We start from the raw sequence: 13037 nt of genomic DNA on the forward strand, positions 1-13037 counted from the left end.
TTACCAGAGATAGATTGGGCATCTTGTGCAGTTGACTATTAATGATGTAGGATGGATCGCATTCATTCCTAAATATAAAATAAAAAACCAATATTTTTAAAAAATGAGGGAAAGGAATAATTTATATGTTCCTTTTCTAATTTATCTTTTTTCTGCTTCTGTTTTTTATTGTTATCCTTGTCTTCTTGAATTTCTGATTGCGGAGTAGTCTGAGTAGTACTGTGGTTACTTGTTAAAAATCTGTGTTCCATGGGGGTCTATATGTTGATTCATTGTTCACTAGAGAAAAGTATCATACCTTTATCGCTTATTGTAAAAAGTCAATTTGAATCTTAAGATCTTACTAATGCTAAAATAATCTCTTGAGAAATGGGTTCCTAAAGTTAAAGTGTGATCCCATGATGGTGGCTCGCTCAAATTTGAGGTTCCATGCATATGATATCATTAGTATCTCAATTAAATTTTATCTACAGAGATAGCAAAGCCTCTGTTTTTGTATTCTGTTACTGACAGTTTTCGTCCTGACATTGAATCATGTCTTTGGGTTTTAAAAGCTTATAGGTTCACCTGATGATGCCAGTCTCGGATTTCTGAGAAGTGACAATGCCCGAAGATATGTTAGGCAGCTTCCGCAGTATCCAAGGCAACAATTTTCTGCCAGATTTCCAAACACTTCTCCTGGAGCTCTGGATTTACTTGAGAAAATGCTTGTTTTTGACCCAAGCAAACGCATTACTGGTATAGTGTTGATTTCAGTCGAATCTTGATTCCTTTGAATTAAAAGAGCATGTTTTCAGCAACTTCTGTTTCCAAACATATTGGGCACGTCATTTTTTCTTAATTTCAAGTAAAAATAGCTACTTATTTTGGAAGTGACTTTTAACTTATTGTCAAAATATAAGTAACTGATCAACCAAAAGAGTTCTTAATTTTAAAACAATCTTACAAGGAAACTTTTTACGCTTAGCTCTGACGCGCTCAAAACCTAGCGATGAGTTTCTGCAACGTTATGGGAACGAGTAAGGAGAATTCCAAGTCCATTTACTGAATTTTTTCTGATTTTTTTCTTGGCTTCAGTTTTTTTGCTTATCCCGACCTTTTGATTAACGTTCCATTCTTTCTTGGTCCCATCGCAGTTGATGAGGCTATTTGCCATCCATACTTGGCCCCTCTTCATGAAATCAACGAGGAGCTTGTTTGCCCTCAGCCTTTCGTTTTTGATTTCGAGCAGCCATCATTCACTGAAGAGAATATCAAGGAGCTCATTTGGATGGAATCCGTAAAACTTAACCCAGACCCGACTCACTGAGGAATGTCATCGCTTGATGTAAGCCGAAAGAATACCGACATCTGTAGGAATCTGTGTTGGACACATAAAAAATTCCCCAAAAGGGAGTGAACAATAGTTTTAATGGAGATATTGGGATATGATAAACATCGTACTTAGGTTTTACAACCTTGTATTGATCATATTATCTTTCTATTGAATGTTGTAAAAGAGGAGTTGAACTGAGTTTTTTTCAAGAACATGCTGAGATGAGCCAATTAGAGTTAAATTTTGAATTTCTGATTGTTGGGCTTTGAATTAAAAGAGCATGTTTTCAGCAACTTCTGTTTCCAAACATATTGGGCACGTCATTTTTTCTTAATTTCAAGTAAAAATAGCTACTTATTTTGAAAGTGACTTGTAACTTATTGTCAAAATATAAGTAACTGATCAACCAAAAGAGTTCTTAATTTTAAAACAATCTTACAAGGAAACTTTTTACGCTTAGCTCTGACGTGCTCAAAACCTAACGATGAGTTTCTGCAACGTTATGGGAACGAGTAAGGAGAATTCCAAGTCCATTTACTGAATTTTTTCTGATTTTTTTCTTGGCTTCAGTTTTTTTTGCTTATCCCGACCTTTTGATTAATGTTCCATTCTTTCTTGGTCCCATCGCAGTTGATGAGGCTATTTGCCATCCATACTTGGCCCCTCTTCATGAAATCAACGAGGAGCTTGTTTGCCCTCAGCCTTTCGTTTTTGATTTCGAGCAGCCATCATTCACTGAAGAGAATATCAAGGAGCTCATTTGGATGGAATCCGTAAAACTTAACCCAGACCCGACTCACTGAGGAATGTCATCGCTTGATGTAAGCCTAAAGAATACCGACATCTGTAGGAATCTGTATTGGACACGTAAAAAATTCCCCAAAAGGGAGTGAACAATAGTTTTAATGGAGATATTGGGATATGATAAACATTGTACTTAGGTTTTACAACCTTGTATTGATCATATTATCTTTCTATTGAATGTTGTAAAAGAGGAGTTGAACTGAGTTTTTTTCAAGAACATGCTGAGATGAGCCAATTAGAGTTAAATTTTGAATTTCTGATTGTTGGAAGCTTGTGTTAGTGATTTTTGTTACTTCTTTACGGGGATCCCCAAATATATATATATATATATATATATATATATATATATGTTGAGCTCACCTCACTAGACTTGCCACTAGAGTTCAGGTGGTGTCCAACGAATTACTAGTGGATAATTTGATTATTGATGCCAATTTGCGGAGCATAATATATTTTACACTTTTTCACTCGACCATAGCCTGACCTAATATTACAAGGTATTTTGAAAAATTCGCTTAAGCCTCTGTTTGTTTCCCATTCTTTTTTCATTAAAATGAAAAATATGACTGTTATCCATTACATCAAACCACCAAATTTGAATTTCTATATCTCGTGTGGAGTTCATATCGACTATATTTTTTGTTCTTATTTTTACAAAAATGGGAAACAAATGCCCCCTAATGTATTAAGTCATTCCAATATTTCTTTCTAGATAAAAAAAAGTATTAAGACAAGCCTCTATTCTCTGTGTATCATAGTATAAAGAAAAAAATGGCAGGAATTTAAAAAACGTTGTAATTCTCTTCTTAAAAATAGTATATTTTATCAGCTATACTTGATGCAATAACTCTCGTATTAAGAATGAAGCATATTATTTCACGTGTTATTCTTGCTTTCATTTTTCCTGTTAGTGTTAAACCTAAGATTGAATCCTTTGCAGGCTCTTGTATTCGAGGCCCCAATAGGTTGATTGTTATCCTTAAGATAAATGTTTATCTCGACCAGTTGGACTAGTATTCAATCACCACTAATATCGTCTATTTCTTGGAGAAATGGAACACTCGTGCCTCGATCAAGGAACGTACACACTCTTCTTTTTAGGAACGAAATTTTCTTGACACTGTTTTAACTTGCAAGCACCTTTCATCTACCCTACACTAACAGCCTCTATGAGGGGACATTTCGTATACGAGATGAACTCTGATTGAGGTAAGATTCTCGCGACTATGCATTTAGTGGGCTCTGAGGCTAAATGAAGTACACATTACATCAATTTCCATTCGCAGAATGAAAGATACTGATTTGGAACAAACAATCGATAATTTTGACACAAAATGACCAGTATATCAACATCAATCAAGTTCAAGTTGAAGTTCAAACATTGCTTCGACTCAATATATTTTAGTCAATGTTTAAGCTACTTTATTAGAGGATTGCAGGATCGGGAAGCTATGTGAGATTGATTAGCTTATGTTCCAAACATCGCATTTTGCTAAACATTACATCGTGGAAAAAACCAGCCAAATACAGAATAATACAAATGAACAATAGTATCAACCAGAAATTAGACTATTTTCATTTTACAGTTAACCTAAACGAGCGCTTGATTCCTTGACAAAAGACAGAGGTTTACCTCTTCTTGGTTCTTTGCTTTGATTTTGACTTGGAGTCAAAATGGTGTGATTTAAGTTTCTTCTTCCGCACCACGGTTGTGGGGCCACCACCACCTTCTCTAAATGGCATTCCCATTAGAGCAAGTAATTTATGGGCTTCTTTATCTGTATTTGCTGTTGTGGTTATGCAAACATCCATTCCCCGTGGCTTACCAAGTATATCATAACTTATCTCCGGGAAAACGCTCTGTTCACGGAAGCCAATGCTGTAGTTTCCATGTCCATCAAAACTATTGGAGCTTACCCCTTGAAAATCCCTAGTCCTAGGAAGTCCCAGATTAATGAGCCGATCAAGAAAAGAGTACATCACCTGTCGTAAATAAGTAATGATGAGCACAAAGCATATGGTTCACCATTATATATATTTGAAATGTTGTTTCTTAATGGATGAGATGAAATGAGTCTGACTAGGCATAAGGCAACAGCCAACACTGTGTTCCAAGACTTACATTTGACATCGTCGAGGCATGGAAATTTAAGTAATGGCTGGCAACAAATTCATTTTTAACATTTTATTAGCTACTAAACTGTGCATGATTTGGTACACAAGGATCAATATGCTCAATTCCATACGATGTTTTTCCTCTAATGTATTATGTCATAATATCTTCTAAATCATTTGAGGGACAAGACACCAGAATCAATTGTAGATATATTGCATAATAGACAATTCATTACTCTCAGCCAGCCTAAAAATTTAAGTCCAATGGTACATCAGCAGGCCGTTACACATTATGCTCCCATTTGGCCCCCATTAAATTTCATTACATTATATTTCATTAGTCTCTATCCTACTTTCAACCGTACAATCTTTCATAAAATAATATTATACGTAAATAAAAAATTTTTCCTTTATTTTCAACCATTTATTTTTCAAAAAAATACTATTCCACCCATTTTCATTTCTAGAAAATGGGGGCCAAACGGGGGGTATGTATATCACACAGTCCTAATGGGTTCATTCATGAAGACCAATTGAATCCTGCAATCCACAAACACTCTGAACTAAAAAAGAATATTGCAGCTTCAATCCCAATATGTTTTGTTAAGATGTATTCAACATAGTGCTCAAATCTGTAATTTGCACAATGCAACAAACCATGAACGTTAAAGATTTTTCTTTGTTTGGTATGTGGTTTTGGCACTCCTCTATGTTGTCTCACGTAGGTAGAGATGCATGGGGTACAATGGGGTGCCGCCATTGATAGTCCTCCCTTTCCATAGCCAGTACACGGGAGATCATTTGTTGGAGTTAATGGAGACAATAAAGGTAGTGTTTGGTACACCGAATTACACTGTATAAGTAATTAGGTATAAAAGTAGATATAGTAAATAGGTTGTAATTGGGTGGATTAAGGCAAATAATATTTTTCAGTTTTTTGTTTAAAAGAATGTTTTTTGCACGGTCTATCTTTCTTAAGTTACAAGACAACATAATATGGAGTAGAGATGGGTTTAGGCTGGATATGAAAGATAGTCCAATTAACATTCTTCCGAATGAAAATTTTATAAATATCCATCCTAGTCCCAAGTCTAGAGTGAATGCAACTCAGTCTATGTATACCCCTCCCAGCTAAATTGTAAAATAGCACTGTAACTAAGCAAATCTTATCATTTCTACACCAAAAACATTCAAATCATCACAACAAACATAAGACATCATGCAGCAGTCACAGTAAATAGCTCACGTTTCCTCTTAGAGTAACTGCAATTCCAAGTGGTTGGCCTTCTCTTATCTTAAAGGTGGCAATAGCATTCTTTGCTCTCGTCTTTATTGGCCTTTGACCCGTGATAAGTGCCAAATCATTTATAGCTGCATCCAAGCCCTTTGCATTTTGCGCAGCATCTCCAATACCACAGTTCACCACAATCTTTTCGACTGTTGGAACCTACCACAAATCCGATGCAAGTCAAGCACATTAACAAAAAAAAAAAAAAAAAAAAAAAAAAAAAAACATAATTCTATTTACCTTAATACAAAATTGGTTTAACATTTAAGGCTAAGCATTTACTACGATTTCTTAACAATATTTAATCTGAATAGTTCTAGATAGCTAACCGTTAATTCAGTATATTCTATAATGTATGCATCATTCTTAAATTTTATTATTTCCCAATAATTCGAAGGAAAAAAATAAAGAATTCACCGAAATTTATCTCGCGCTTTATTTTCAGCAAATAGAAAATTAAAATTTAATTGCCAAAAATAATAATCTGAGCAACGTGCTATATACCTGGTGAACATTGGTGTATTTGAACTCTTCTTTGAGCAAGGGGACGATTTTCTCGAGGTAAGTGGTTTTGAGACGGTTGACTTTCTCGGCTTCGCTTTTCTCTACGAGGACCACCGATGACATAGCGGTAACCAACAAGCCACCGGAACAAGGGCAGCGTGTGGCAGACGTTAAACGCACGGATGTCGGAGGTAACTGGCCGTAGAATGTGGATCCGGCGGAGTGTAAAAGGGCCGGAGATAATGCCATTGGAGGTGTACAGAGGTGCTCGTGGATATTGGGTAGAGTAAGCTTCTCTGTATGAGACAGAGAGGTAAGAGTAGATTTAAAAATGATAAAATGGGACTCAATTTTTGAGAAATTACCAGCGAGCCACTCCACTTTAGCTTATGGTTGTAATTGATACATAAATGATAAATTTTAAACGGTTGTACTGCGCTCCCATTTGACCCCATTAAATTCTATTGAGTTAATTTCATGAATGATAACTGAACTTATCTGAAAATTGCAAACGGTCATTGAAATTTAAAACTTGTAAAAATGATTACTGAAGTTTAGAGTGCTTTCAGAAATAGACACTGAAATTTACAAACTTGTAGAAACGGTCATTCTTAAAATCGTTATGATTTAATTCAAACTTAAAGGACCAAAACATGTGAATATAGAACCATAAGAACCAAATCATCAAAACTTGACATAATAAACTCTCTCTATTTTTGGGCAAATTTTGGGACAATTTTGCGACAACTTCCGACCATCTAAATTCGACGCTCACAATGTCATCTTCAATTACCACCCAAAATCTCCCGATAACTCCAAAAGATTCGATTGGAATAAACCCACAAAGTCGATATTTCAAGGAGTTGATTTTGTGGGTTTATTCCTGTCAAATCCTTTGGAGTTATGGGAAAATTTTGGATGATAATTATAGAGCACATTGTCGGCTTTCCAAGGGTATCCAAATTTGACTGTTTTGGTGATCTAAAATTTTCAGAAAATTGTCGCAAAACACGTCCAAAAATCTAAAAAATATGGGTAGATTTTCCAATTTAGGGGGTTGATTTTGGGGTTTTATTCTGATCAAGTCCGTTGGAGTTATGAGAGATTTTGGGTTGTAATTGAAGATGACATTGTGGACTTTCCAACGGTATCCAAATCCGACAATCTTGGTGATCAGAAGTTCCCAAAAAATTGCTGCAAAACTCGCTCAAAAATCTAAAAAATTTGGGCAGATTTCCAGATTTCGGGGAGCTTATTTTGTAGGTTTATTCCGGTCGATTCATTTGGAGTTATGAGAAGATTTTGGGGTGGTAATTGAACAGGAAATTGAATGATATCGAAATTCGATTGTTTTGGTAGTCGGAAGTTTCTGAAAAATTGTCGCAAAACTCACCAAAAAATATGGGCAGATTTTTCGATTTCGGAGAGTTGACTTTATGGGTTTATTCTGATCAAATTCTTTGAAGTTAGAATATTTTGAATGGTAATTGAAGAGGACATTGTAGGCTTTCCAACGGTATTCAAATTCGATGATTTTGGTAGTTGAAAGTTTTTGAAAATTGCCATAAAACTCACCCAAAAATTTGAAAAATCTAAGCAGATTCTCAAAGTTCGGGGAGCCGAATTTGTGGATTTATTTTGGTTGAATCCTTTAAAGTTATGGGAAGATTTTGGGTGATAATTGAAGAAGACATTGTGGGCTTTCCAATAGTATCCAAATCCAACGGTTTTGGTGGTCATAAGTTGCCAAAAAATTGTCGTAAAACTCGCTCAAAAATAGAGAGAGTTTATTTTTTCAATTTTTGATGGTTTGGTCCTAAAGATCTATATTCACTTGTTTTGGTCCTTTAAGTTTGAATTAAATCATAACGGTCCTAATAGTGCCATTTTTACAAGTTTGTAAATTTCAGTGACCCTTTCTGAAAGCGCTCTAAACTTTAGTGATCGTTTCTGTAAGTTTTAAACTTCAATGACCGTTTTGTAATTTTCAGGTAAGTTCAATGACCGTTTATGAAATTAACCTAATTCTATTTCATTTTTCTCTCTCCTATTTTCAACCATACAATTTTTCATAAAATAATATTACACGTAAATCGAAAGCATTTCATTCTTCTTTAACTACTCATTTTTCGAAAAAATACTATTCCATCACTTTTTATATCCAAAAAATAGGGGCCAAACAGGTGCTTAAATATACACCACCACTTATACATTAATGTACATATATATGATGAAGTGAAATATGATTGGATCAAAAAATTTTAACCATATAAAAAAATTTCTCCTCTCTTCCTTACACTCATCTACCTGTAAAACTTTCTCTAACTCCTTATGCATATGTAGCATTATTCTTTTTAATATTTAGCCTCCTTTTGTCTTTCAAAAAATTAATTTTCTATTTGATCATAGTTAAGTATTAGTTTCAATAACTTATTTATAATTACTATTCATTTATTATCCATGCATTTCGTAAAAGTTCAATACTATTTCCTTATAAAGTTATTAATAATTTCCACTAACATAGGTTTAGAATGAAAATTGGGATGGCAAGTACCCTTCCCGTCCTGCCTTGAATGGGTCATGATTTCCCGATTAGTCAGAAATGCTGATAGTTAGAAATTCGGGGAAGGATCATGTTGAATCTATCATCAATTTTAGTCCTTATTTTGTGGGAATTAAAATCTTGATTTTAATCTAAGTTAAAACTAATAATTAATTTTAATTCCATATTTCATGAGATTTACAAATTTTCAACTACGTATTTCATGAACTCTTATCAAAATCTACTAAAGATTTGAATTTTGACCCCCCACCATCATAAGAACTTATTTTTAATCTCCGGCTTGAAGAAATGAGAGCGAGAAAAGAGATAATTTGATCTCATATTGACTCCCCCGTTGTAATCCCAAAGAGAAAAGCAAGTGATTACGAAACAAAAACCAACTCAACATTATTATTGTTATCATTCATATTTATTTTACAGATCATGGAAACCAATTAAGGCTTGGGATGTAGAGAGCCCGCTTTTCGCTTTGTTCGTTTCCTATAAATCAATTGACCTAATATTGTCTATTAAAATATGTCAATAGTGAACTTTTAAACTAGTCGTATTTATTTGGGCCTTTTCTGTGACCAAATGTACAAATATTTTTGAACTTCTTGTGGTCTTTATGGACTAACCTAGCTCGACTCTAATTTTGCACCCCTAACATTGATGACGATGTCTAATTTATAAATATTGGACTATTAATATAATTATCAAATTTTAATTGGCTCTTCTAATTATTGGACCAAAAGTTATGAAGAACTACGCCCCCTTGATTTTTCTGGTTCATTTCATCAACACTTTCCAATTAATAAACTCCAAGCATACGCCTTCAACCAATCCTAAAAAGCGTGTAGGCCGCAATAATAAAGGCGCGTAGTGAAAAATCCTATTATTTTAATCATAATTCAAATATTCAAATCCCAAATATATATATATATATATATAAAAGTTGAACCCCAACTTTGAGGGCCCTCATCGCCCCGCCCCTAGAGTTTTGTGAGGGAGGTGAATCGCGAGATGTGCTCCAGCAGGCAAGGGAACAAGAGCTGTCTGTACACTGTGCCTACAAGGAGTCCAATTCCATGTCTCAGGAATCGAACCCCCACATTACAGCTGCCAACAAGGCATAAGATAATCTCACTCTTGTCCTTTGCACAACTAGACTATGCCCCGGGAGGCCAAATATATACATATTTGCATATGTATAGTATCATTTTCTGTCGGAAATAGGAACAACGCCTAGAAATTTATACCCTAATTTTATATCTTTCTCTGATCCAGGTGGAAGCCAAATGAGGAGCTGTTTTAGATTAGGGTGGTATTTTAGATGAACTTGAGATTTGTTAATCTGGCATAGGGCCAAAAAAGGGATTAAATTCGGTGCAAAAAAATGGGATTTTGATGAATTAGGTGAGCTGGATGTACTTGTCTAGGCATTTTCCAGATCAATTAGCATGGACTTGAATATGATTTTATTGAATCGGATTGAATATTTTGGAGTTTGAGAAATTTGGGGGTTTATTTTGATTGGGTAGCTGGGTTTAGAGAGTATGTTTTTGTATGGTTGGATCTGATTTGGTAAAAAGGCATGATTTTGCGATTGGAACTGCATTTTTTAAGCTTGTTGAGAGGTTATTTTTCGTGGGAATAGCAGAATGAGCTTGGAAAATGAAGATCAGAAGTCTCCCTCCGAGGCATTTGAAACGATTCCCGAAGTTGAAAAGTAATTTCCCTTGCTTTTTTCCCATTGATTTTGTTATCTTCAAATCAGATTATTATTATTTGGAAGAAATAACAAAGTTGTTTTGATTTATTTAGGAAGCTGAAAATTTCATACACAAGAGAGTTCCTCTTGTCCTTGTCTAATTTGGATATTTGTAAAAAGTTACCAAGTGGGTTTGATGAATCATCATTGAGGTAAAATACCTTCATTTTCTCCTCGAGAATTACCAATGCTAGTTACATGCAATGTTATTTTCTGTCAGTTTATCGTGTTGCTTGTTTGGCATTTTTTGTATGTACTTGAAAGCGTATCGCCGAGTTATATATATATATTGTTGAATGAGACAATAAATTTGAGGATGGCTCGCAAAGCATACATGATCGACCAAGAATGTCTGGGAACTTGTTATCAACGGGGTTCAGATGCATCGAGTATGGCTCATTGTTGATTACTCGAGGAGATTTTGATAATTACTCTCAAGGCATTTATGGAAGACGGGGAAGCCAATTTTCTAGGCAAAGCGATCAAGATAGCAAAATGATCTTGAAAAATGAGGATCACAAGTCTCCCTCCGAGGCATCTGAAACGATTTCTGAAGTTGAAAAGTAATTTTCCTTGCTCTTTTTCCATTGATTTTGTTATCTTCAAATCTGATTATCATTATTTGGGTGAAATAACAAAGTTTTTTTTGATTGTTTAGGAAGCTAAAAAATTCATACACAAGAGAGTTCCTCTTGTCCTCGTCTAATTTGGATATTTGCAAAAAGATACCAAGCGGGTTTAATGAATCATCATTGAGGTAAAATACCTCCATTTTCTCCCCGAGAATTACCAACGCTAGTTACATGCAATGTTATTTTCTGTCAGTTTATCGTGTTGCTTGTTTAGCATTTTTGTTCGTACTTGAAAGCGTATTGCCGAGTTATATATATATATATATATATATATATATATATATATATATATATATATATTTTGTTTTTTATTATGTTGGAAAATGAGGATCAGAAGTCTCCCTCGAAGGCATCTGAAACGATTCCTGAAGTTGAAAAGTAATTTCCCTTGCTCTTTTTCCATTGATTTTGTTATCTTCAAATCTGATTATCATTATTTGGGTGAAATAACGAAGTTTTTTTGATTGTTTAGGAAGCTGAAAAATTCATACACAAGAGAGTTCCTTTTGTCCTCGTCTAATTTGGATATTTGCAAAAAGTTACCAAGTGGGTTTGATGAATCATCACAGAGATAAAATACCTCCATTTTCTCCCCGAGAATTACCAATGCTAGTTACAAGCAATGTTATTTTCTGTTAGTTTATCGTGTTGTTTGTTTGGCATTTTTTATCGTACTTGAAAGCGTATCACCGAGTTATATATATTATTTTTTGTTGAATGAGACAGTAAATTTGAGAATTGCTCGCAAAGCATACATGATTGACCAAGAATTTCTGGAAACTTGTTATCACCGTGTTTTAGACGCATCGAGTATGGCTCATCGCCGATTACTCCAGGAAATTTTGATAATTACTCTCAAGGTATTTATGGAAGACGAGGAAGCCAATTTTCTTTGCAAAGAGATCAAGATAGCAGAATGAGGTTGGAAAATGAGGATCAGAAGTCTCCCTCGAAGGCATCTGAAACGATTCCTGAAGTTGAAAAGTAATTTCCCTTGCTCTTTTTCCATTGATTTTGTTATCTTCAAATCTGATTATCATTATTTGGGTGAAATAACAAAGTTTTTTTGATTGTTTAGGAAGCTGAAAAATTCATACACAAGAGAGTTCCTCTTGTCCTCGTCTAATTTGGATATTTGCAAAAAGTTACCAAGCGGGTTTGATGAATCATCACTGAGGTAAAATACCCCCATTTTTTCCCGAATTACCAATGCTAGTTACATGTAATGTTATTTTCTTTCAATTTATCGTGTTGCTTGTTTGGCATTTTTTATCGTACTTGAAAGCGTATCACCGAGTTATATATATTATTTTTTGTTGAATGAGACAGTAAATTTGAGAATTGCTCGCAAAGCATACATGATTGACCAAGAATTTCTGGAAACTTGTTATCACCGTGTTTTAGACGCATCGAGTATGGCTCATCGCCGATTACTCCAGGAAATTTTGATAATTATTCTCAAGGCATTTATGGAAGACGAGGAAGCCAATTTTCTGGGCAAAGCGATCAAGATAGTAGAATGAGGTTGGAAAATGAGGATCAGAAGTCTCCCTCGAAGGCATCTGAAACGATTCCTGAAGTTGAAAAGTAATTTCCCTTGCTCTTTTTCCATTGATTTTGTTATCTTCAAATCTGATTATCATTATTTGGGTGAAATAACAAAGTTTTTTTTGATTGTTTAGGAAGCTAAAAAATTCATACACAAGAGAGTTCCTCTTGTCCTCGTCTAATTTGGATATTTGCAAAAAGATACCAAGCGGGTTTAATGAATCATCATTGAGGTAAAATACCTCCATTTTCTCCCCGAGAATTACCAACGCTAGTTACATGCAATGTTATTTTCTGTCAGTTTATCGTGTTGCTTGTTTAGCATTTTTGTTCGTACTTGAAAGCGTATTGCCGAGTTATATATATATATTTGTTGAATGCGACAGTAAATTTGAGGATGGCTCGCAAAGCATACATGATCGACCAAGAATGTCTGGGTGCTTGTTATCACCGAGTTTCAGATGCATCAAGTATGGCTCATCGCCGATTACTCCAGGAAATTTTGATAATTACTCTCA

The 13037-nt window shown here is 34.7% G+C and overlaps 2 protein-coding genes across 2 annotated transcripts; one reads left to right on the plus strand and one right to left on the minus strand.

Moving 5' to 3' along the window:
• Positions 1-551: 551 nt before the first annotated feature.
• Positions 552-1570, plus strand: LOC111409731 (mitogen-activated protein kinase homolog MMK2-like; the record flags this gene model as incomplete). The annotated part of the gene is made up of 2 exons (XM_023039732.1): positions 552-738; positions 1137-1570. Coding segments are annotated over 2 exons (360 nt in total), but the record flags the coding sequence as incomplete, so codon positions are not given.
• A 1987-nt stretch (positions 1571-3557) lies between these two features.
• On the minus strand, positions 3558-6346 carry LOC111409732 (50S ribosomal protein L5, chloroplastic-like). Its single transcript, XM_023039733.1, has 3 exons — positions 6027-6346; positions 5481-5681; positions 3558-4102 (listed from the first exon to the last, which is right to left on the minus strand). Exons 1-3 carry the CDS (start codon positions 6273-6275, stop codon positions 3749-3751), a joined length of 804 nt encoding a protein of 267 aa, XP_022895501.1. The 5' UTR covers positions 6276-6346; the 3' UTR covers positions 3558-3748.
• Positions 6347-13037: the final 6691 nt, after the last annotated feature.

Source organism: Olea europaea, chromosome 15 (assembly GCF_002742605.1).
Source record: "Olea europaea var. sylvestris chromosome 15, O_europaea_v1, whole genome shotgun sequence".
Classification (NCBI taxonomy): domain Eukaryota; kingdom Viridiplantae; phylum Streptophyta; class Magnoliopsida; order Lamiales; family Oleaceae; genus Olea; species Olea europaea.

Excerpts from the sequence above, each read along its gene's own strand:
- LOC111409732 (XM_023039733.1), bottom strand. The coding sequence starts at position 6,275 with ATGGCATTATCTCCGGCCCTTTTACACTCCGCCGGATCCACATTCTAC. Across the intron at positions 5,682-6,026 it reads AATACACCAATGTTCACCAG|GTTCCAACAGTCGAAAAGAT; the intron begins GTATATAGCACG and ends GATTTGTGGTAG. Across the intron at positions 4,103-5,480 it reads CAGTTACTCTAAGAGGAAAC|GTGATGTACTCTTTTCTTGA; the intron begins GTGAGCTATTTA and ends TATTTACGACAG.